The sequence below is a fragment of the Mobula birostris genome, chromosome 1 (assembly GCF_030028105.1).
Source record: "Mobula birostris isolate sMobBir1 chromosome 1, sMobBir1.hap1, whole genome shotgun sequence".
NCBI lineage: Eukaryota > Metazoa > Chordata > Chondrichthyes > Myliobatiformes > Myliobatidae > Mobula > Mobula birostris.
In genome coordinates this window covers 159,917,912-159,940,628 of record NC_092370.1, presented here as the reverse complement: position 1 = coordinate 159,940,628, position 22,717 = coordinate 159,917,912, and the positions used below count along the sequence as shown (strand labels likewise).

The following is a 22,717-nucleotide window of genomic DNA, read 5'->3' as shown; positions in this document are numbered from 1 at the left end:
AGAGTGGGAAATGAGGTCTCGGTGAGTTTAAAGGGAGAGTGTGAACGGTGTCTCGGTGGGTTTAACAGGAGAGTGGGAAACGGGTTCTCGGTGAGTTTAAAGGGAGGGTGCATAACGGGGTCTCAGTGAGTTTAAAGGGAGAGTGGGAAATGAGGTCTCGGTGAGTTTAAAGGGAGAGTGTGAAACGGTGTCTCGGTGGGTTTAACGGGAGAGTGGGAAACGGGGGTCTCTGTGGGTTTAAAGGAGAGTGGGAAACGGGTTCTCGGGGGACTTTAAAGGGAGGGTGGATAACGGGTCTCAGTGAGTTTAAGGGAGAGGGGAAATGAGGTCTCGGTGAGTTTAAAGGGAGAGTGGGAAGCGGTGTCTCGATGGGTTTAACGGGAGAGTGGAAAACGGTGTCTCGGTGGGTTTAAAGGGAGAGTGGGAAACGGGGTCCCAGTGGTTTAACGGGAGAGTGGGAAACGGCGTCCCGGTGGGTTTAACGGGAGAGTGAGAAAACGGTGTCTCGGTGGGTTTAAAGGGAGAATGGGAAACGGTGTCTCGGTGGGTTTAACGGGAGAGTGGGAAACTGTGTCTCGGTGGGTTTAACGGGACAGTGGGAAACGGGGTCTCTGTGGGTTGAAAGGGAGAGTGGGAAACGGTGTCTTGGTGAGTTTAAAGGGAGAGTGGGAAACGATGTCGCGGTGGGTTTAAAGGGAGAGTGTGAAACGGTGTCTCGGTGGGTTTAAAGGGAGATTGGGAAACGGTGTCCCGGTGGGTTTAACGGGAGAGTGGGAAACGGTGTCTCGGTGGGTTTAACGGGAGAGTGGGAAACGGTGTCTCGGTGGGTTTAACGGGAGAGTGGGAAACGGTGTCTTGCTGGGTTTAACGGGAGAGTGGGAAATGGTGTCTCGGTGGGTTTAAAGGGATAGTGGGAAATGAGGTCTCGGTGAGTTTAAAGGGAGAGTGGGAAACAGTGTCTCGGTGTGTTTAACGGGAGAGTGGGAAACGGGGTCTCTGTGGGTTTAAAGGGAGAGTGGGAAACGGTGTCTCGGTGAGTTTAAACGGGGAGTGGGAAACGGTGTCTCGGTGGGTGTAACGGGAGAGTGGGAAACGGTGTCTCGGTGGGTTTAACGGGAGAGTGTGAAACGGTGTCTCGGTGGGTTTAAAGGGATAGTGGGAAATGAGGGCTTGGTGAAGGGAGAGTGGGAAACGGTGTCTCGGTGTGTTTAACGGGAGAGTGGGAAACGGGGTCTCTGTGAGTTTAAAGGGAGAGTGGGAAACGGGGTCTCAATGAGTTTAAAGGAGAGTGGGAAACGGGGTCTCTGAGTTTAAAGGGAGAGTGGGAAACGGAGTCTCTGTGGATTCAAAGGGAGAGTGGGAAACGGTGTCTCGGTGAGTTTAAAGGGGGAGTGGGAAACGGTGTCTCGGTGGGTGTAACGGAGAGTGGGAAACGGTGTCTCGGTGGGTTTAACGGGAGAGTGGGAAACGGGTTCTCGGTGAGTTTAAAGGGAGGGTGGATAACGGTGTCTCGGTGAGTTTAAAGGGACAGTGGGAAAAGGTGTCTCGTGGGTTTAACGGGAGAGTGGGAAACGGGGTCTCTGTGAGTTAAAGGAGAGTGGGAAACGGGGTCACTATGAGTTTAAAGGGAGAGTGGGAAACGGTGTCTCGGTGGGTTTAACGGGAGAGTGGGAAACGGTGTCTCGGTGGGTTTAATGGGAGAGTGGGAAACGGGGTCTCGGTGAGTTAAAGGGAGAGTGGAAACGTTGTCTCGGTGGGTTTAACGGGAGAGTGGGGAAACGGGGTCACTATGAGTTTAATGGAGAGTGGGAAACGGTGTCTCGGTGGGTTTAAAGGGAGAGTGGGAAACAGGGTCTCAATGAGTTTAAAGGGAGAGTGGGAAACGGGGTCTCTGAGTTTAAAGGGAGAGTGGGAAACGGGGTCTCTGTGGATTCAAAGGGAGAGTGGGAAACGGGGTCTCTGTGGATTCAAAGGGAGAGTGGGAAACGGTGTCTCGGTGAGTTTAAAGGGGGAGTGGGAAACGGTGTCTCGGTGGGTTTAAAGGGGGAGTGGGAAACGGTGTCTCGGTGGATTTAACGGGAGTGTGGGAAACGGTGTCTCGGTGGGTTTAACGGGAGAGTGGGAAACGGTGTCTGGCTGGGTTTAACGGGAGAGTGAGAAACGGGGTCTCGGTGAGTTTAAAGGGAGAGTGGGAAACGGTGTCTCGGTGGGTTTAAAGGGAGAGTGGGAAATGAGGTCTCGGTGAGTTTAAAGGGAGAGTGTGAAACGGTGTCTCGGTGGGTTTAACGGAGAGTGGGAAACGGGTTCTCGGTGAGTTTAAAGGGAGGGTGCATAACGGGGTCTCAGTGAGTTTAAAGGGAGAGTGGGAAATGAGGTCTCGGTGAGTTTAAAGGGAGAGTGGGAAACGGTGTCTCGGTGGGTTTAACGGGAGAGTGGGAAACGGTGTCTGGCTGGGTTTAACGGAGAGTGAGAAACGGGGTCTCGGTGAGTTTAAAGGGAGAGTGGGAAACGGTGTCTCGGTGGGTTTAAAGGAGAGTGGGAAATGAGGTCTCGGTGAGTTTAAAGGGAGAGTGTGAAACGGTGTCTCGGTGGGTTTAACGGGAGAGTGGGAAACGGTTCTCGGTGAGTTTAAAGGGAGGGTGCATAACGGGGTCTCAGTGAGTTTAAAGGGAGAGTGGGAAATGAGGTCTCGGTGAGTTTAAAGGGAGAGTGTGAAACGGTGTCTCGGTGGGTTTAACGGGAGAGTGGGAAACGGGGTCTCTGTGGGTTTAAAGGGAGAGTGGGAAACGGGTTCTCGGGGAGTTTAAAGGGAGGGTGGATAACGGGGTCTCAGTGAGTTTAAAGGGAGAGTGGGAAATGAGGTCTCGGTGAGTTTAAAGGGAGAGTGGGAAGCGGTGTCTCGATGGGTTTAACGGGAGAGTGGAAAACGGTGTCTCGGTGGGTTTAAAGGGAGAGTGGGAAACGGGGTCCCAGTGGGTTTAACGGGAGAGTGGGAAACGGCGTCCCGGTGGGTTTAACGGGAGAGTGAGAAAACGGTGTCTCGGTGGGTTTAAAGGGAGAGTGGGAAACGGTGTCTCGGTGGGTTTAACGGGAGAGTGGGAAACGGTGTCTCGGTGGGTTTAACGGGACAGTGGGAAACGGGGTCTCTGTGGGTTGAAAGGGAGAGTGGGAAACGGTGTCTTGGTGAGTTTAAAGGGAGAGTGGAAACGATGTCGCGGTGGGTTTAAAGGGAGAGTGTGAAACGGTGTCTCGGTGGGTTTAAAGGGAGATTGGGAAACGGTGTCTCGGTGGGTTTAACGGGAGAGTGGGAAACGGTGTCTCGGTGGGTTTAACGGGAGAGTGGGAAACGGTGTCTCGGTGGGTTTAACGGGAGAGTGGGAAACGGTGTCTTGCTGGGTTTAACGGGAGAGTGAGAAACGGGTTCTCGGTGAGTTTAAAAGGAGAGTGGGAAACGGTGTCTCGGTGGGTTTAAAGGGAGAGTGGGAAATGGTGTCTCGGTGGGTTTAAAGCGAGAGTGTGAAACGGTGTCTCGGTGGGTTTAAAGGATAGTGGGAAATGAGGTCTCGGTGAGTTTAAAGGGAGAGTGGGAAACGGTGTCTCGGTGTGTTTAACGGGAGAGTGGGAAACGGGGTCTCTGTGGGTTTAAAGGGAGAGTGGGAAACGGTGTCTCGGTGAGTTTAAACGGGGAGTGGGAAACGGTGTCTCGGTGGGTGTAACGGGAGAGTGGGAAACGGTGTCTCGGTGGGTTTAACGGGAGAGTGTGAAACGGTGTCTCGGTGGGTTTTAAAGGGATAGTGGGAAATGAGGTCTTGGTGAAGGGAGAGTGGGAAACGGTGTCTCGGTGTGTTTAACGGGAGAGTGGGAAACGGGGTCTCTGTGAGTTTAAAGGAGAGTGGGAAACGGGGTCTCAATGAGTTTAAAGGGAGAGTGGGAAACGGGGTCTCTGAGTTTAAAGGGAGAGTGGGAAACGGAGTCTCTGTGGATTCAAAGGGAGAGTGGGAAACGGTGTCTCGGTGAGTTTAAAGGGGGAGTGGGAAACGGTGTCTCGGTGGGTGTAACGGGAGAGTGGGAAACGGTGTCTCGGTGGGTTTAACGGGAGAGTGGGAAACGGGTTCTCGGTGAGTTTAAAGGGAGGGTGGATAACGGTGTCTCGGTGAGTTTAAAGGGACAGTGGGAAAAGGTGTCTCGGTGGGTTTAACGGGAGAGTGGGAACGGGGTCTCTGTGAGTTTAAAGGGAGAGTGGGAAACGGGGTCACTATGAGTTTAAAGGGAGAGTGGGAAACGGTGTCTCGGTGGGTTTAACGGGAGAGTGGGAAACGGTGTCTCGGTGGGTTTAATGGAGAGTGGGAAACGGGGTCTCGGTGAGTTTAAAGGGAGAGTGGGAAACGTTGTCTCGGTGGGTTTAACGGGAGAGTGGGAAACGGGGTCACTATGAGTTTAATGGGAGAGTGGGAAACGGTGTCTCGGTGGGTTTAAAGGGAGAGTGGGAAACGGGGTCTCAATGAGTTTAAAGGGAGAGTGGGAAACGGGGTCTCTGAGTTTAAAGGGAGAGTGGGAAACGGGGTCTCTGTGGATTCAAAGGGAGAGTGGGAAACGGGTCTCTGTGGATTCAAAGGGAGAGTGGGAAACGGTGTCTCGGTGAGTTTAAAGGGGGAGTGGGAAACGGTGTCTCGGTGGGTTTAAAGGGGGAGTGGGAAACGGTGTCTCGGTGGATTTAACGGGAGTGTGGGAAACGGTGTCTCGGTGGGTTTAACGGGAGAGTGGGAAACGGTGTCTGGCTGGGTTTAACGGGAGAGTGAGAAACGGGTCTCGGTGAGTTTAAAGGGAGAGTGGGAAACGGTGTCTCGGTGGGTTTAAAGGGAGAGTGGGAAATGAGGTCTCGGTGAGTTTAAAGGGAGAGTGTGAAACGGTGTCTCGGTGGGTTTAACGGGAGAGTGGGAAACGGGGTCTCTGTGGGCTTAAAGGGAGAGTGGGAAACGGGTTCTCGGTGAGTTTAAAGGGAGGGTGCATAACGGGGTCTCAGTGAGTTTAAAGGGAGAGTGGGAAATGAGGTCTCGGTGAGTTTAAAGGGAGAGTGTGAAACGGTGTCTCGGTGGGTTTAACGGGAGAGTGGGAAACGGGGTCTCTGTGGGTTTAAAGGGAGAGTGGGAAACGGGTTCTCGGGGAGTTTAAAGGGAGGGTGGATAACGGGGTCTCAGTGAGTTTAAAGGGAGAGTGGGAAATGAGGTCTCGGTGAGTTTAAAGGGAGAGTGGGAAGCGGTGTCTCGATGGGTTTAACGGGAGAGTGGAAAACGGTGTCTCGGTGGGTTTAAAGGGAGAGTGGGAAACGGGGTCCCAGTGGGTTTAACGGGAGAGTGGGAAACGGCGTCCCGGTGGGTTTAACGGGAGAGTGAGAAAACGGTGTCTCGGTGGGTTTAAAGGGAGAGTGGGAAACGGTGTCCTCGGTGGGTTTAACGGGAGAGTGGGAAACGGTGTCTCGGTGGGTTTAACGGGACAGTGGGAAACGGGGTCTCTGTGGGTTGAAAGGGAGAGTGGGAAACGGTGTCTTGGTGAGTTTAAAGGGAGAGTGGGAAACGATGTCGCGGTGGGTTTAAAGGGAGAGTGTGAAACGGTGTCTCGGTGGGTTTAAAGGGAGATTGGGGAAACGGTGTCTCGGTGGGTTTAACGGGAGAGTGGGAAACGGTGTCTCGGTGGGTTTAACGGAGAGTGGGAAACGGTGTCTCGGTGGGTTTAACGGAGAGTGGGAAACGGTGTCTTGCTGGGTTTAACGGGAGAGTGAGAAACGGGTTCTCGGTGAGTTTAAAAGGAGAGTGGGAAACGGTGTCTCGGTGGGTTTAAAGGGAGAGTGGGAAATGGTGTCTCGGTGGGTTTAAAGCGAGAGTGTGAAACGGTGTCTCGGTGGGTTTAAAGGGATAGTGGGAAATGAGGTCTCGGTGAGTTTAAAGGGAGAGTGGGAAACGGTGTCTCGGTGTGTTTAACGGGAGAGTGGGAAACGGGGTCTCTGTGGGTTTAAAGGGAGAGTGGGAAACGGTGTCTCGGTGAGTTTAAAGGGGGGAGTGGGAAACGGTGTCTCGGTGGGTGTAACGGGAGAGTGGGAAACGGTGTCTCGGTGGGTTTAACGGGAGAGTGGGAAATGGGTTCTCGGTGAGTTTAAAGGGAGGGTGGATAACGGTGTCTCGGTGAGTTTAAAGGACAGTGGGAAACGGTGTCTCGGTGGTTTAACGGGAGAGTGGGAAACGGTGTCTCTGTGAGTTTAAAGGGAGAGTGGGAAACGGGGTCTCAATGAGTTTAAAGGGAGAGTGGGAAACGGGTCTCAATGAGTTTAAAGGGAGAGTGGGAAACGGAGTCTCTGTGGATTCAAAGGGAGAGTGGGGAAACGGTGTCTCGGTGAGTTTAAAGGGGGAGTGGGAAACCGGTGTCTCGGTGGGTGTAACGGGAGAGTGGGAAACGGTGTCTCGGTGGGTTTAACGGGAGAGTGGGAAACGGGTTCTCGGTGAGTTTAAAGGGAGGGTGGATAACGGTGTCTCGGTGAGTTTAAAGGGACAGTGGGAAAAGGTGTCTCGGTGGGTTTAACGGGAGAGTGGGAAACGGGGTCTCTGTGAGTTTAAAGGGAGAGTGGGAAACGGGGTCACTATGAGTTTAAAGGGAGAGTGGGAAACGGTGTCTCGGTGGGTTTAACGGGAGAGTGGGAAACGGTGTCTCGGTGGGTTTAATGGGAGAGTGGGAAACGGGGTCTCGGTGAGTTTAAAGGGAGAGTGGGAAACGTTGTCTCGGTGGGTTTAACGGGAGAGTGGGAAACGGGGTCACTATGAGTTTAATGGGAGAGTGGGAAACGGTGTCTCGGTGGGTTTAAAGGGAGAGTGGGAAACGGGGTCTCAATGAGTTTAAAGGGAGAGTGGGAAACGGGGTCTCTGAGTTTAAAGGGAGAGTGGGAAATGGGGTCTCTGTGGATTCAAAGGGAGAGTGGGAAACGGGGTCTCTGTGGATTCAAAGGGAGAGTGGGAAACGGTGTCTCGGTGAGTTTAAAGGGGGAGTGGGAAATGGTGTCTCGGTGGGTTTAAAGGGGGAGTGGGAAACAGTGTCTCGGTGGATTTAACGGGAGAGTGGGAAACGGTGTCTCGGTGGGTTTAACGGGAGAGTGGGAAACGGTGTCTGGCTGGGTTTAACGGGAGAGTGAGAAACGGGGTCTCGGTGAGTTTAAAGGGAGAGTGGGAAACGGTGTCTCGGTGGGTTTAAAGGGAGAGTGGGAAATGAGGTCTCGGTGAGTTTAAAGGGAGAGTGTGAAACGGTGTCTCGGTGGGTTTAACGGGAGAGTGGGAAACGGGGTCTCTGTGGGTTTAAAGGGAGAGTGGGAAACGGGTTCTCGGTGAGTTTAAAGGGAGGGTGCATAACGGGATCTCAGTGAGTTTAAAGGGAGAGTGGGAAATGAGGTCTCGGTGGGTTTAACGGGAGAGTGGGAAACGGTGTCTCGGTGGGTTTAACGGGAGAGTGGGAAACGGTGTCTCGGTGGATTTAACGGGAGAGTGGGAAACGGTGTCTTGCTGGGTTTAACGGGAGAGTCAGAAACGGGTTCTCGGTGAGTTTAAAAGAAGAGTGGGTAACGGTGTCTCGGTGGGTTTAAAGGGAGAGTGGGAAATGGTGTCTCGGCGGGTTTAAAGAGAGAGTGTGAAACGGTGTCTCGGTGGGTTTAAAGGGATAGTGGGAAATGAGGTCTCGGTGAGTTTAAAGGGAGAGTGGGAAACGGTGTCTCGGTGTGTTTAACGGGAGAGTGGGAAACGGGGTCTCAATGAGTTTAAAGGGAGAGTGGGAAACGGAGTCTCTGAGTTTAAAGGGAGAGTGGGAAACGGAGTCTCTGTGGATTCAAAGGGAGAGTGGGAAACGGTGTCTCGGTGAGTTTAATGGGGGAGTGGGAAACGGTGTCTCGGTGGGTGTAACGGGAGAGTGGGAAACGGTGTCTCGGTGGGTTTAACGGGAGAGTGGGAAACGGGTTCTCGGTGAGTTTAAAGGGAGGGTGGATAACGGTGTCTCGGTGAGTTTAAAGGGACAGTGGGAAAAGGTGTCTCGGTGGGTTTAACGGGAGAGTGGGAAACGGGGTCTCTGTGATTTTAAAGGGAGAGTGGGAAACGGGGTCACTATGAGTTTAATGGGAGAGTGGGAAACGGTGTCTCGGTGGGTTTAACGGGAGAGTGGGAAACGGGGTCTCTGTGGGTTTAAAGGGAGAGTGGAAAACGGTGTCTCGGTGAGTTTAAAGGGAGAGTGGGAAACGGTGTCCCGGTGAGTTTAAAGGGAGAGTGTGAAACCGTGTCTCGGTGGGTGTAACGGGAGAGTGGGAAACCGTGTCTCGGTGGGTTTAACGGGAGAGTGGGAAACGTTGTCTCGGTGGGTTTAACGGGAGAGTGTGAAACGGTGTCTCGGTGGGTTTAACGGGAGAGTGGGAAACGGTGTCTCGGTGGGTTTAATGGGAGAGTGGGAAACGGGGTCACGGTGAGTTTAAAGGGAGAGTGGGAAACGTCTCGGTGGGTTTAACGGGAGAGTGGGAAACGGGGTCACTATGAGTTTAAAGGGAGAGTGGGAAACGGTGTCTCGGTGAGTTTAATGGGAGAGTGGGAAACGGTGTCTCGGTGGGTTTAACGGGAGAGTGGGAAACGGGGTCTCTGTGGGTTTAAAGGGAGAGTGGGAAACGGTATGTCGGTGAGTTTAAAGGTAGAGTGGGAAACGGGGTCTCGGTGAGTTTAAGGGGAGAGTGGGAAACGGGGTCTCAATGAGTTTAAAGGGAGAGTGGGAAACGGGGTCTCTGAGTTTAAAGGGAGAGTGGGAAACGGGGTCTCTGTGGATTCAAAGGGAGAGTGGGAAACGGGGTCTCTGTGGATTCAAAGGGAGAGTGGGAAACGGTGTCTCGGTGAGTTTAAAGGGGGAGTGGGAAACGGTGTCTCGGTGGGTTTAAAGGGGGAGTGGGAAACGGTGTCTCGGTGGGTTTAACGGGAGAGTGGGAAACGGTGTCTCGGTGGGTTTAACGGGAGAGTGGGAAATGGTGTCTTGGTGGGTTTAACGGGAGAGTGGGAAACGGTGTCCTGCTGGGTTTAACGGGAGAGTGAGAAACGGGTTCTCGGTGAGTTTAAAGGGAGAGTGGGAAACTGTGTCTCGGTGGGTTTAAAGGGAGAGTGTGAAACGGTGTCTCGGTGGGTTTAGCGGGAGAGTGGGAAACGGTGTCTCGGTGGGTTTAACGGGAGAGTGGGAAACGGGTTCTTGGTGAGTTTAAAGGGAGGGTGGATAACGGGGTCTCAGTGAGTTTAAAGGGAGAGTGGGAAATGAGGTCTCGGTGAGTTTAAAGGGAGAGTGGGAAGCGGTGTCTCGGTGTGTTTAACGGGAGAGTGGGAAACGGGGTCTCTGTGGGTTTAAAGGGAGAGTGGGAAACGGTGTCTCGGTGAGTTTAAAGGGGGAGTGGGAAACGGTGTCTCGGTGGGTGTAACGGGAGAGTGGGAAACGGTGTCTCGGTGGGTTTAACGGGAGAGTGTGAAACGGTGTCTCGGTGGGTTTAAAGGGATAGTGGGAAATGAGGTCTTGGTGAAGGGAGAGTGGGAAACGGTGTCTCGGTGTGTTTAACGGGAGAGTGGGAAACGGGGTCTCTGTGAGTTTAAAGGGAGAGTGGGAAACGGGGTCTCAATGAGTTTAAAGGGAGAGTGGGAAACGGGGTCTCTGAGTTTAAAGGGAGAGTGGGAAACGGAGTCTCTGTGGATTCAAAGGGAGAGTGGGAAACGGTGTCTCGGTGAGTTTAAAGGGGGAGTGGGAAACGGTGTCTCGGTGGGTGTAACGGGAGAGTGGGAAACGGTGTCTCGGTGGGTTTAACGGGAGAGTGGGAAACGGGTTCTCGGTGAGTTTAAAGGGAGGGTGGATAACGGTGTCTCGGTGAGTTTAAAGGGACAGTGGGAAAAGGTGTCTCGGTGGGTTTAACGGGAGAGTGGGAAACGGGGTCTCTGTGAGTTTAAAGGGAGAGTGGGAAACGGGGTCACTATGAGTTTAAAGGGAGAGTGGGAAACGGTGTCTCGGTGGGTTTAACGGGAGAGTGGGAAACGGTGTCTCGGTGGGTTTAATGGGAGAGTGGGAAACGGGGTCTCGGTGAGTTTAAAGGGAGAGTGGGAAACGTTGTCTCGGTGGGTTTAACGGGAGAGTGGGAAACGGGGTCACTATGAGTTTAATGGGAGAGTGGGAAACGGTGTCTCGGTGGGTTTAAAGGGAGAGTGGGAAACAGGGTCTCAATGAGTTTAAAGGGAGAGTGGGAAACGGGGTCTCTGAGTTTAAAGGGAGAGTGGGAAACGGGGTCTCTGTGGATTCAAAGGGAGAGTGGGAAACGGGGTCTCTGTGGATTCAAAGGGAGAGTGGGAAACGGTGTCTCGGTGAGTTTAAAGGGGGAGTGGGAAACGGTGTCTCGGTGGGTTTAAAGGGGGAGTGGGAAACGGTGTCTCGGTGGATTTAACGGGAGTGTGGGAAACGGTGTCTCGGTGGGTTTAACGGGAGAGTGGGAAACGGTGTCTGGCTGGGTTTAACGGGAGAGTGAGAAACGGGGTCTCGGTGAGTTTAAAGGGAGAGTGGGAAACGGTGTCTCGGTGGGTTTAAAGGGAGAGTGGGAAATGAGGTCTCGGTGAGTTTAAAGGGAGAGTGTGAAACGGTGTCTCGGTGGGTTTAACGGGAGAGTGGGAAACGGGTTCTCGGTGAGTTTAAAGGGAGGGTGCATAACGGGGTCTCAGTGAGTTTAAAGGGAGAGTGGGAAATGAGGTCTCGGTGAGTTTAAAGGGAGAGTGGGAAACGGTGTCTCGGTGGGTTTAACGGGAGAGTGGGAAACGGTGTCTGACTGGGTTTAACGGGAGAGTGAGAAACGGGGTCTCGGTGAGTTTAAAGGGAGAGTGGGAAACGGTGTCTCGGTGGGTTTAAAGGGAGAGTGGGAAATGAGGTCTCGGTGAGTTTAAAGGGAGAGTGTGAAACGGTGTCTCGGTGGGTTTAACGGGAGAGTGGGAAACGGGTTCTCGGTGAGTTTAAAGGGAGGGTGCATAACGGGGTCTCAGTGAGTTTAAAGGGAGAGTGGGAAATGAGGTCTCGGTGAGTTTAAAGGGAGAGTGTGAAACGGTGTCTCGGTGGGTTTAACGGGAGAGTGGGAAACGGGGTCTCTGTGGGTTTAAAGGGAGAGTGGGAAACGGGTTCTCGGGGAGTTTAAAGGGAGGGTGGATAACGGGGTCTCAGTGAGTTTAAAGGGAGAGTGGGAAATGAGGTCTCGGTGAGTTTAAAGGGAGAGTGGGAAGCGGTGTCTCGATGGGTTTAACGGGAGAGTGGAAAACGGTGTCTCGGTGGGTTTAAAGGGAGAGTGGGAAACGGGGTCCCAGTGGGTTTAACGGGAGAGTGGGAAACGGCGTCCCGGTGGGTTTAACGGGAGAGTGAGAAAACGGTGTCTCGGTGGGTTTAAAGGGAGAGTGGGAAACGGTGTCTCGGTGGGTTTAACGGGAGAGTGGGAAACGGTGTCTCGGTGGGTTTAACGGGACAGTGGGAAACGGGGTCTCTGTGGGTTGAAAGGGAGAGTGGGAAACGGTGTCTTGGTGAGTTTAAAGGGAGAGTGGGAAACGATGTCGCGGTGGGTTTAAAGGGAGAGTGTGAAACGGTGTCTCGGTGGGTTTAAAGGGAGATTGGGAAACGGTGTCTCGGTGGGTTTAACGGGAGAGTGGGAAACGGTGTCTCGGTGGGTTTAACGGGAGAGTGGGAAACGGTGTCTCGGTGGGTTTAACGGGAGAGTGGGAAACGGTGTCTTGCTGGGTTTAACGGGAGAGTGAGAAACGGGTTCTCGGTGAGTTTAAAAGGAGAGTGGGAAACGGTGTCTCGGTGGGTTTAAAGGGAGAGTGGGAAATGGTGTCTCGGTGGGTTTAAAGCGAGAGTGTGAAACGGTGTCTCGGTGGGTTTAAAGGGATAGTGGGAAATGAGGTCTCGGTGAGTTTAAAGGGAGAGTGGGAAACGGTGTCTCGGTGTGTTTAACGGGAGAGTGGGAAACGGGGTCTCTGTGGGTTTAAAGGGAGAGTGGGAAACGGTGTCTCGGTGAGTTTAAACGGGGAGTGGGAAACGGTGTCTCGGTGGGTGTAACGGGAGAGTGGGAAACGGTGTCTTGGTGGGTTTAACGGGAGAGTGTGAAACGGTGTCTCGGTGGGTTTAAAGGGATAGTGGGAAATGAGGTCTTGGTGAAGGGAGAGTGGGAAACGGTGTCTCGGTGTGTTTAACGGGAGAGTGGGAAACGGGGTCTCTGTGAGTTTAAAGGGAGAGTGGGAAACGGGGTCTCAATGAGTTTAAAGGGAGAGTGGGAAACGGGGTCTCTGAGTTTAAAGGGAGAGTGGGAAACGGAGTCTCTGTGGATTCAAAGGGAGAGTGGGAAACGGTGTCTCGGTGAGTTTAAAGGGGGAGTGGGAAACGGTGTCTCGGTGGGTGTAACGGGAGAGTGGGAAACGGTGTCTCGGTGGGTTTAACGGGAGAGTGGGAAACGGGTTCTCGGTGAGTTTAAAGGGAGGGTGGATAACGGTGTCTCGGTGAGTTTAAAGGGACAGTGGGAAAAGGTGTCTCGGTGGGTTTAACGGGAGAGTGGGAAACGGGGTCTCTGTGAGTTTAAAGGGAGAGTGGGAAACGGGGTCACTATGAGTTTAAAGGGAGAGTGGGAAACGGTGTCTCGGTGGGTTTAACGGGAGAGTGGGAAACGGTGTCTCGGTGGGTTTAATGGGAGAGTGGGAAACGGGGTCTCGGTGAGTTTAAAGGGAGAGTGGGAAACGTTGTCTCGGTGGGTTTAACGGGAGAGTGGGAAACGGGGTCACTATGAGTTTAATGGGAGAGTGGGAAACGGTGTCTCGGTGGGTTTAAAGGGAGAGTGGGAAACGGGGTCTCAATGAGTTTAAAGGGAGAGTGGGAAACGGGGTCTCTGAGTTTAAAGGGAGAGTGGGAAACGGGGTCTCTGTGGATTCAAAGGGAGAGTGGGAAACGGGGTCTCTGTGGATTCAAAGGGAGAGTGGGAAACGGTGTCTCGGTGAGTTTAAAGGGGGAGTGGGAAACGGTGTCTCGGTGGGTTTAAAGGGGGAGTGGGAAACGGTGTCTCGGTGGATTTAACGGGAGTGTGGGAAACGGTGTCTCGGTGGGTTTAACGGGAGAGTGGGAAACGGTGTCTGGCTGGGTTTAACGGGAGAGTGAGAAACGGGGTCTCGGTGAGTTTAAAGGGAGAGTGGGAAACGGTGTCTCGGTGGGTTTAAAGGGAGAGTGGGAAATGAGGTCTCGGTGAGTTTAAAGGGAGAGTGTGAAACGGTGTCTCGGTGGGTTTAACGGGAGAGTGGGAAACGGGGTCTCTGTGGGTTTAAAGGGAGAGTGGGAAACGGGTTCTCGGTGAGTTTAAAGGGAGGGTGCATAACGGGGTCTCAGTGAGTTTAAAGGGAGAGTGGGAAATGAGGTCTCGGTGAGTTTAAAGGGAGAGTGTGAAACGGTGTCTCGGTGGGTTTAACGGGAGAGTGGGAAACGGGGTCTCTGTGGGTTTAAAGGGAGAGTGGGAAACGGGTTCTCGGGGAGTTTAAAGGGAGGGTGGATAACGGGGTCTCAGTGAGTTTAAAGGGAGAGTGGGAAATGAGGTCTCGGTGAGTTTAAAGGGAGAGTGGGAAGCGGTGTCTCGATGGGTTTAACGGGAGAGTGGAAAACGGTGTCTCGGTGGGTTTAAAGGGAGAGTGGGAAACGGGGTCCCAGTGGGTTTAACGGGAGAGTGGGAAACGGCGTCCCGGTGGGTTTAACGGGAGAGTGAGAAAACGGTGTCTCGGTGGGTTTAAAGGGAGAGTGGGAAACGGTGTCTCGGTGGGTTTAACGGGAGAGTGGGAAACGGTGTCTCGGTGGGTTTAACGGGACAGTGGGAAACGGGGTCTCTGTGGGTTGAAAGGGAGAGTGGGAAACGGTGTCTTGGTGAGTTTAAAGGGAGAGTGGGAAACGATGTCGCGGTGGGTTTAAAGGGAGAGTGTGAAACGGTGTCTCGGTGGGTTTAAAGGGAGATTGGGAAACGGTGTCTCGGTGGGTTTAACGGGAGAGTGGGAAACGGTGTCTCGGTGGGTTTAACGGGAGAGTGGGAAACGGTGTCTCGGTGGGTTTAACGGGAGAGTGGGAAACGGTGTCTTGCTGGGTTTAACGGGAGAGTGAGAAACGGGTTCTCGGTGAGTTTAAAAGGAGAGTGGGAAACGGTGTCTCGGTGGGTTTAAAGGGAGAGTGGGAAATGGTGTCTCGGTGGGTTTAAAGCGAGAGTGTGAAACGGTGTCTCGGTGGGTTTAAAGGGATAGTGGGAAATGAGGTCTCGGTGAGTTTAAAGGGAGAGTGGGAAACGGTGTCTCGGTGTGTTTAACGGGAGAGTGGGAAACGGGGTCTCTGTGGGTTTAAAGGGAGAGTGGGAAACGGTGTCTCGGTGAGTTTAAAGGGGGAGTGGGAAACGGTGTCTCGGTGGGTGTAACGGGAGAGTGGGAAACGGTGTCTCGGTGGGTTTAACGGGAGAGTGGGAAATGGGTTCTCGGTGAGTTTAAAGGGAGGGTGGATAACGGTGTCTCGGTGAGTTTAAAGGGACAGTGGGAAACGGTGTCTCGGTGGGTTTAACGGGAGAGTGGGAAACGGTGTCTCTGTGAGTTTAAAGGGAGAGTGGGAAACGGGGTCTCAATGAGTTTAAAGGGAGAGTGGGAAACGGGGTCTCAATGAGTTTAAAGGGAGAGTGGGAAACGGAGTCTCTGTGGATTCAAAGGGAGAGTGGGAAACGGTGTCTCGGTGAGTTTAAAGGGGGAGTGGGAAACGGTGTCTCGGTGGGTGTAACGGGAGAGTGGGAAACGGTGTCTCGGTGGGTTTAACGGGAGAGTGGGAAACGGGTTCTCGGTGAGTTTAAAGGGAGGGTGGATAACGGTGTCTCGGTGAGTTTAAAGGGACAGTGGGAAAAGGTGTCTCGGTGGGTTTAACGGGAGAGTGGGAAACGGGGTCTCTGTGAGTTTAAAGGGAGAGTGGGAAACGGGGTCACTATGAGTTTAAAGGGAGAGTGGGAAACTGTGTCTCGGTGGGTTTAACGGGAGAGTGGGAAACGGTGTCTCGGTGGGTTTAATGGGAGAGTGGGAAACGGGGTCTCGGTGAGTTTAAAGGGAGAGTGGGAAACGTTGTCTCGGTGGGTTTAACGGGAGAGTGGGAAACGGGGTCACTATGAGTTTAATGGGAGAGTGGGAAACGGTGTCTCGGTGGGTTTAAAGGGAGAGTGGGAAACGGGGTCTCAATGAGTTTAAAGGGAGAGTGGGAAACGGGGTCTCTGAGTTTAAAGGGAGAGTGGGAAATGGGGTCTCTGTGGATTCAAAGGGAGAGTGGGAAACGGGGTCTCTGTGGATTCAAAGGGAGAGTGGGAAACGGTGTCTCGGTGAGTTTAAAGGGGGAGTGGGAAATGGTGTCTCGGTGGGTTTAAAGGGGGAGTGGGAAACAGTGTCTCGGTGGATTTAACGGGAGAGTGGGAAACGGTGTCTCGGTGGGTTTAACGGGAGAGTGGGAAACGGTGTCTGGCTGGGTTTAACGGGAGAGTGAGAAACGGGGTCTCGGTGAGTTTAAAGGGAGAGTGGGAAACGGTGTCTCGGTGGGTTTAAAGGGAGAGTGGGAAATGAGGTCTCGGTGAGTTTAAAGGGAGAGTGTGAAACGGTGTCTCGGTGGGTTTAACGGGAGAGTGGGAAACGGGGTCTCTGTGGGTTTAAAGGGAGAGTGGGAAACGGGTTCTCGGTGAGTTTAAAGGGAGGGTGCATAACGGGATCTCAGTGAGTTTAAAGGGAGAGTGGGAAATGAGGTCTCGGTGGGTTTAACGGGAGAGTGGGAAACGGTGTCTCGGTGGGTTTAACGGGAGAGTGGGAAACGGTGTCTCGGTGGATTTAACGGGAGAGTGGGAAACGGTGTCTTGCTGGGTTTAACGGGAGAGTCAGAAACGGGTTCTCGGTGAGTTTAAAAGAAGAGTGGGTAACGGTGTCTCGGTGGGTTTAAAGGGAGAGTGGGAAATGGTGTCTCGGCGGGTTTAAAGAGAGAGTGTGAAACGGTGTCTCGGTGGGTTTAAAGGGATAGTGGGAAATGAGGTCTCGGTGAGTTTAAAGGGAGAGTGGGAAACGGTGTCTCGGTGTGTTTAACGGGAGAGTGGGAAACGGGGTCTCAATGAGTTTAAAGGGAGAGTGGGAAACGGAGTCTCTGAGTTTAAAGGGAGAGTGGGAAACGGAGTCTCTGTGGATTCAAAGGGAGAGTGGGAAACGGTGTCTCGGTGAGTTTAATGGGGGAGTGGGAAACGGTGTCTCGGTGGGTGTAACGGGAGAGTGGGAAACGGTGTCTCGGTGGGTTTAACGGGAGAGTGGGAAACGGGTTCTCGGTGAGTTTAAAGGGAGGGTGGATAACGGTGTCTCGGTGAGTTTAAAGGGACAGTGGGAAAAGGTGTCTCGGTGGGTTTAACAGGAGAGTGGGAAACGGGGTCTCTGTGATTTTAAAGGGAGAGTGGGAAACGGGGTCACTATGAGTTTAATGGGAGAGTGGGAAACGGTGTCTCGGTGGGTTTAACGGGAGAGTGGGAAACGGGGTCTCTGTGGGTTTAAAGGGAGAGTGGAAAACGGTGTCTCGGTGAGTTTAAAGGGAGAGTGGGAAACGGTGTCCCGGTGAGTTTAAAGGGAGAGTGTGAAACCGTGTCTCGGTGGGTGTAACGGGAGAGTGGGAAACCGTGTCTCGGTGGGTTTAACGGGAGAGTGGGAAACGTTGTCTCGGTGGGTTTAACGGGAGAGTGTGAAACGGTGTCTCGGTGGGTTTAACGGGAGAGTGGGAAACGGTGTCTCGGTGGGTTTAATGGGAGAGTGGGAAACGGGGTCACGGTGAGTTTAAAGGGAGAGTGGGAAACGTCTCGGTGGGTTTAACGGGAGAGTGGGAAACGGGGTCACTATGAGTTTAAAGGGAGAGTGGGAAACGGTGTCTCGGTGAGTTTAATGGGAGAGTGGGAAACGGTGTCTCGGTGGGTTTAACGGGAGAGTGGGAAACGGGGTCTCTGTGGGTTTAAAGGGAGAGTGGGAAACGGTATGTCGGTGAGTTTAAAGGTAGAGTGGGAAACGGGGTCTCGGTGAGTTTAAGGGGAGAGTGGGAAACGGGGTCTCAATGAGTTTAAAGGGAGAGTGGGAAACGGGGTCTCTGAGTTTAAAGGGAGAGTGGGAAACGGGGTCTCTGTGGATTCAAAGGGAGAGTGGGAAACGGGGTCTCTGTGGATTCAAAGGGAGAGTGGGAAACGGTGTCTCGGTGAGTTTAAAGGGGGAGTGGGAAACGGTGTCTCGGTGGGTTTAAAGGGGGAGTGGGAAACGGTGTCTCGGTGGGTTTAACGGGAGAGTGGGAAACGGTGTCTCGGTGGGTTTAACGGGAGAGTGGGAAATGGTGTCTTGGTGGGTTTAACGGGAGAGTGGGAAACGGTGTCCTGCTGGGTTTAACGGGAGAGTGAGAAACGGGTTCTCGGTGAGTTTAAAGGGAGAGTGGGAAACTGTGTCTCGGTGGGTTTAAAGGGAGAGTGTGAAACGGTGTCTCGGTGGGTTTAGCGGGAGAGTGGGAAACGGTGTCTCGGTGGGTTTAACGGGAGAGTGGGAAACGGGTTCTTGGTGAGTTTAAAGGGAGGGTGGATAACGGGGTCTCAGTGAGTTTAAAGGGAGAGTGGGAAATGAGGTCTCGGTGAGTTTAAAGGGAGAGTGGGAAGCGGTGTCTTGATGGGTTTAACGGGAGAGTGGGAAACGGTGTCTCAGTGGGTTTAAAGGGAGAGTGGGAAACGGGGTCCCGGTGGGTTTAACGGGAGAGTGGGAAACGGTGTCTCGGTGGGTTTAACGGGAGAGTGGGAAACGGTGTCTCGGTGGGTTTAACGGGAGAGTGGGAAACGGGGTCTCGGTGGGTTTAACGGGAGAGTGGGAAACGGTGTCTCAGTGGGTTTAACGGGAGAGTGGGAAACGGTGTCTCGGTGGGTTTAACGGGACAGTGGGAAACGGGGTCTCTGTGGGTTTAAAGGGAGAGTGGGAAACGGTGTCTCGGTGAGTTTAAAGGGAGAGTGGGAAACGGTGTCTCGGTGAGTTTAAAGGGAGAGTGGGAAACGGTGTCTCGGTGTGTTTAACGGGAGAGTGGAAAACGGGGTCTCTGTGGGTTTAAAGGGAGAGTGGGAAACGGTGTCTCGGTGAGTTTAAAGGGAGAGTGGGAAACGGTGTCTCGGTGGGTTTAAAGGGAGAGTGTGAAACGGTGTCTCGGTGGGTTTAACGGGAGAGTGGGAAACGGTGTCTCGGTGGGTTTAACAGGAGAGTGGGAAACGGGTTCTCGGTGAGTTTAAAGGGAGAGTGGGAAACGGGGTCTCAGTGAGTTTAGAGGGAGAGTGGGATACAAGACCCAGTGAGCTAGCTACTGAACAATTGGGATTTCGAAACACTCCGATAGTAGACTATTGGTGTTTTTCTGGAGCATTAATTGGTAATCCTCTGGCACCATACCAGCCAGGCCCAGCCCCTGGGCCAGTGTTAATCCACAATATCCCTGCGTGGCACTCACCCGACTGTCCATCGACATCCAGCAGTCTTCCGATCAGCTGCTCGTACTCTGTACCTACTTTGGAATGGCTGCTCCCAGCCGCCACGGTCAAATGGTAGAGCCAAGTGTCCTGTGGAGAAGTAAGGCGTGGTAGTAGAAAGCACAGTGACAGGTATTGGTCTCACTGAGGGACAGGTCTTGCCGATTGAGGGAGCAGGGGTAGAGTACAGGTACAGGATGGTAATCTGACCAGAAATTCAGTGTCTTGTACTTACAACCTCGGTTCAACAGTCAAAACACCACATAAACCGTCCCTTTGGCCCACTGAATCCATGCTAACCACCAATCACCCATTCACACCTTTCCTATACAGAACCCCATTTGATTTTCCCCACACTCCCATTAATAGTTCCAACACCCCAAATTCTACAAATCACCTAGACATTAGGGGCAATTTACAATGGCTAATTTAGCCGGCTGGTGGCGTAGTGGCATCAGCGTCGGACTTTGGAGCAAAGGCTCCCGAGTTCGAATCCAGCCGGCTCCCTTACATGCTTTCCATCCGTGCTGGGTTGATCGTCGAGCTAGAAACTCTTCGTAAAAACAAGAAAGCCTGCTAAAAAAATATGCTGTCATGATGGCGTCCCGATGACTCTACTCGGAGTTAAGGGCTTTATTCTTTCTTCTACAATGGCTAATTAACCCACCAAACCACACATCTTTGGGATGTGGGTGGAAAGCTGGAGGAGATCCGCACAGCCTCAGGGAGAACATGCAACCTCCACACAGGCAGCACCCGAGGTTGGGATCGAACCCAGGTCACTGAAGGTGTGAGGTGGCGGTTCTACCAGCCTCGCCACTGCCTTCTTCTGGATAACCACTAATCAATGATTAAACCCAACAGACCACCAAAAACTGGGTGAACAATTCTGAAACCTACTAAACTCCAACTGCATTCCCTCCGCAATCCTTGCTTCTCCTAGGCTGAAGTTTGGTGGAACAAGGCTAACTTAGTTATTTTTAAATAAAGGAGCTGGCTGCAAGTGGTTAAATTCAGCCTTACTTAGATTGTTTCCAGCTGGAATTGGTTGACAGAGCATGGTTGCTGTTCCTGAGTGGACACACTCCAGGAATTATGCGTATGAGTCAGCTTTCCAGTGAATTGGCTCCTCGTTAATTAACAGACACTTCTTGACTGAATATCAAATAATCTTTGTCCCAATCTTCAACACTGTCATAACTAGTAAAATAAAAATGTTTAGCGATATTTTTAGAACACTTTTCTGTTCACTGCCTGTCCAATATTCCCTCTGCATTGTGTCAGGCACCATACGAATAATCTTAACTTCCACGAAGTTTGGGCACAGGCCTGGAAGCCTATCATAAAGTCTGATTATAAGACCATAAGACAAAGGAGCAGAAGTCAGCCATTCGGCCCATCGAGTCTGCTCCGCCATTTTATCATGAGCTGATCCATTCTCCCGTTTAGTCCCACTCCCCCACCTTCTCACCATAACCTTTGATGCCCTGGCTACTCAGATACCTATCAATCTCTGCCTTAAATACACACAATGACTTGGCCTCCACTGCTGCCCGTGGCAACAAATTCCATAGATTCACCACTCTCTGGCTAAAAAAATTTCTTCGCATCTCTGTTCTGAATGGGCGCCCTTCAATGCTTAAGTCATGCCCTCTCGTACTAGACTCCCCCATCATGGGAAACGACTTTGCTACATCCACTCTGTCCATGCCTTTCAACATTTGAAATGTTTCTATGAGGTCCCCCCTCATTCTTCTAAACTCCAAGGAATACAGTCCAAGAGCGGACAAACGTTCCTCAAATGTTAACCCTCTCATTCCCGGAATCATTCTAGTGAATCTTCTCTGTACCCTCTCCAACATCAGCACATCCTTTCTTAAATAAGGAGACCAAAACTGCCCACAGTACTCCAAGTGAGGTCTCACCAGCGCCTTATAGAGCCTCAACATCACATCCCTGCTCCTATACTCTATTCCTCTAGAAATGAATGCCAACATTGCATTCGCCTTCTTCACCACCAACTCAACCTGGAGGTTAACCTTAAGGGTATCCTGCATGAGGACTCCCAAGTCCCATTGCATCTCAGAACTTTGAATTCTTTCCCTATTTAAATAATAGTCTGCCCATTTATTTCTTCTGCCAAAGTGCATAACCATACACTTTCCAACATTGTATTTCATTTGCCACTTCTTTGCCCATTCTTCCAATCTATCCAAGTCTCTCTGCAGACTCTCCGTTTCCTCAGCACTACCGGCCCCTCCACCTATCTTCGTATCATCACCAAACTTAGCCACAAAGCCATCTATTCCAAAATCCAAATTGTTGATGTACAATGTAAAAAGAAGCGGCCCCAACACGGACCCCCGTGGAACACCACTGGTAACCGGCAGCCAACCAGAATAGGATCCCTTTATTCCCACTCTCTGTTTCCTGCCAATCAGCCAATGCCCTATCCACTTACGTAACTTTCCCGTAATTCCATGGGCTCTTATCTTGTTAAGTAGCCTCATGTGTTGCACCTTGTCAAAGGCCTTCTGAAAATCCAAATATACAACATCCACTGCATCTCCCTTGTCTAGCCTACTTGTAATTTCCTCAAAAAATTATAATAGGTTTATCAGACAGGATCTTCCTTTAAGGAATCCATGCTGAGTTCTGCCTATCTTGTCATATGCCTCCAGGTACTCTGTAACCTCATCCTTGACAATCGACTCCAACAACTTCCCAACCACCGATGTCAAGCTAACAGGTCTATAATTTCCTTTTTGCTTCCTTGCCCCCTTCTTAAATAGCAGAGTGACACTAGCAATCTTCCAGTACTCCAAAACCATGCCTCACATCCTACTATCGTCAGTGAGGAGCACTGAAGTTCAATGCCAATAAAAAGATGAACACAAGAAAACAGCAGGAGTCAGTGATCAGGCCCATTAAAACTGCCCCACCATTCAACATCATCATCAATACTGGTGTCAGCTGGGTGGGCAGGGTGGAGATACGTCTCTACCACAGGAGGTGTAAGGCGCTCCTTCCCTCTGTTAGCCTGCAGGTCATCCTTGGGCAAGGTGTAGCACCTCAGGGTCAGGCAAAGTTGTGAGATCAGGAGGTGGATGGTTGTATATGCAGCCTGTGCATATCACAAGTCCTGCTTATCTGACCATGGACAGCATGCAAACATTCTCTGAAGAGTATTAGTAATGGCTGAGGTCACACCTCCTGTAAAGACACTGCTCAGAAGAAGGCAATGGTAACTCACTTCTGTAGAAAAATTCACCAAGAACAATGGAAAGACCATGGTCACCCATGTTATATGACATGGTGCCTAACAAATGAATGAACTAGTCTCAGCATCTCTCCTGTGCCATTCCTCCATACCTCTCTAATCCTTGGGCGTTCAAATATTTACCCATTTCCACCTTAAATACTTCTAATGATCCTGCTTCCACCACCCACCAAGACTGAGAATTCCCGAGATCCACTGACTGGAGGGAAAGAATTCCTATTAAATGATCAGCCCCGTATCAGGTAAAGTTATGTCCCTTTGTTCAAAACTCTCCCAGCAGCGAACACATTCCAGCAGCTATCCAGTCCAGCCCCTTTAGGGTCCTATGTCTGAATAACGTCACTCCTCATTCCATCAAATTCCAAGGAATACAGCTTCAAACTAGGCAATGTCTCCTGACAGGACACCCTTCTCATCCCAGGAAATAATCTGGAATCCTCTTGGTATTGCCTCCATATGAACATAAGAAATAGGAGCAGGAGTTGGCCACCCGGCCCATCGAGCCTGCTCTGCCATTCAATAAAATCATGGCTGATCTGACCATGGACTCATCTCCACTTACCCGGCCTTTCCCCATAACCCTCCAGTGTACAGGGAAAGGGGACTAAAACCATGCACAGATTCCAGGTGAGGCCTCACCACCACCCTGTGCAATTGATAGAAAGCTTCCCTGTTTTTAAATGCCTACCCCTTCAGACCAGTGTGAAGTAGTTGCCCCTCAGGTACCCGTTAAATCTTTCCCCTTCACTGTAAACTTATGCCCTCTAATTCTTGATATAATTCTGGACGACAGAGTGCATTCACCTGATCTATGCCCCTCAGGATTTTATACATCT

General features: G+C 51.9%; 1 protein-coding gene across 2 annotated transcripts in view; it reads right to left on the bottom strand.

Moving 5' to 3' along the window:
- Positions 1–22,717, bottom strand: part of plekhh1 (pleckstrin homology domain containing, family H (with MyTH4 domain) member 1) — a 283,094-nt gene that overhangs the window by 152,122 nt on the left and 108,255 nt on the right. For both annotated transcript variants that reach the window (XM_072265032.1, XM_072265024.1), the window contains exon 17: positions 18,583–18,691. In XM_072265032.1, coding sequence (XP_072121133.1) covers positions 18,583–18,691 — 109 coding nt within the window. The remainder of the gene's footprint in view (positions 1–18,582; positions 18,692–22,717) is intronic.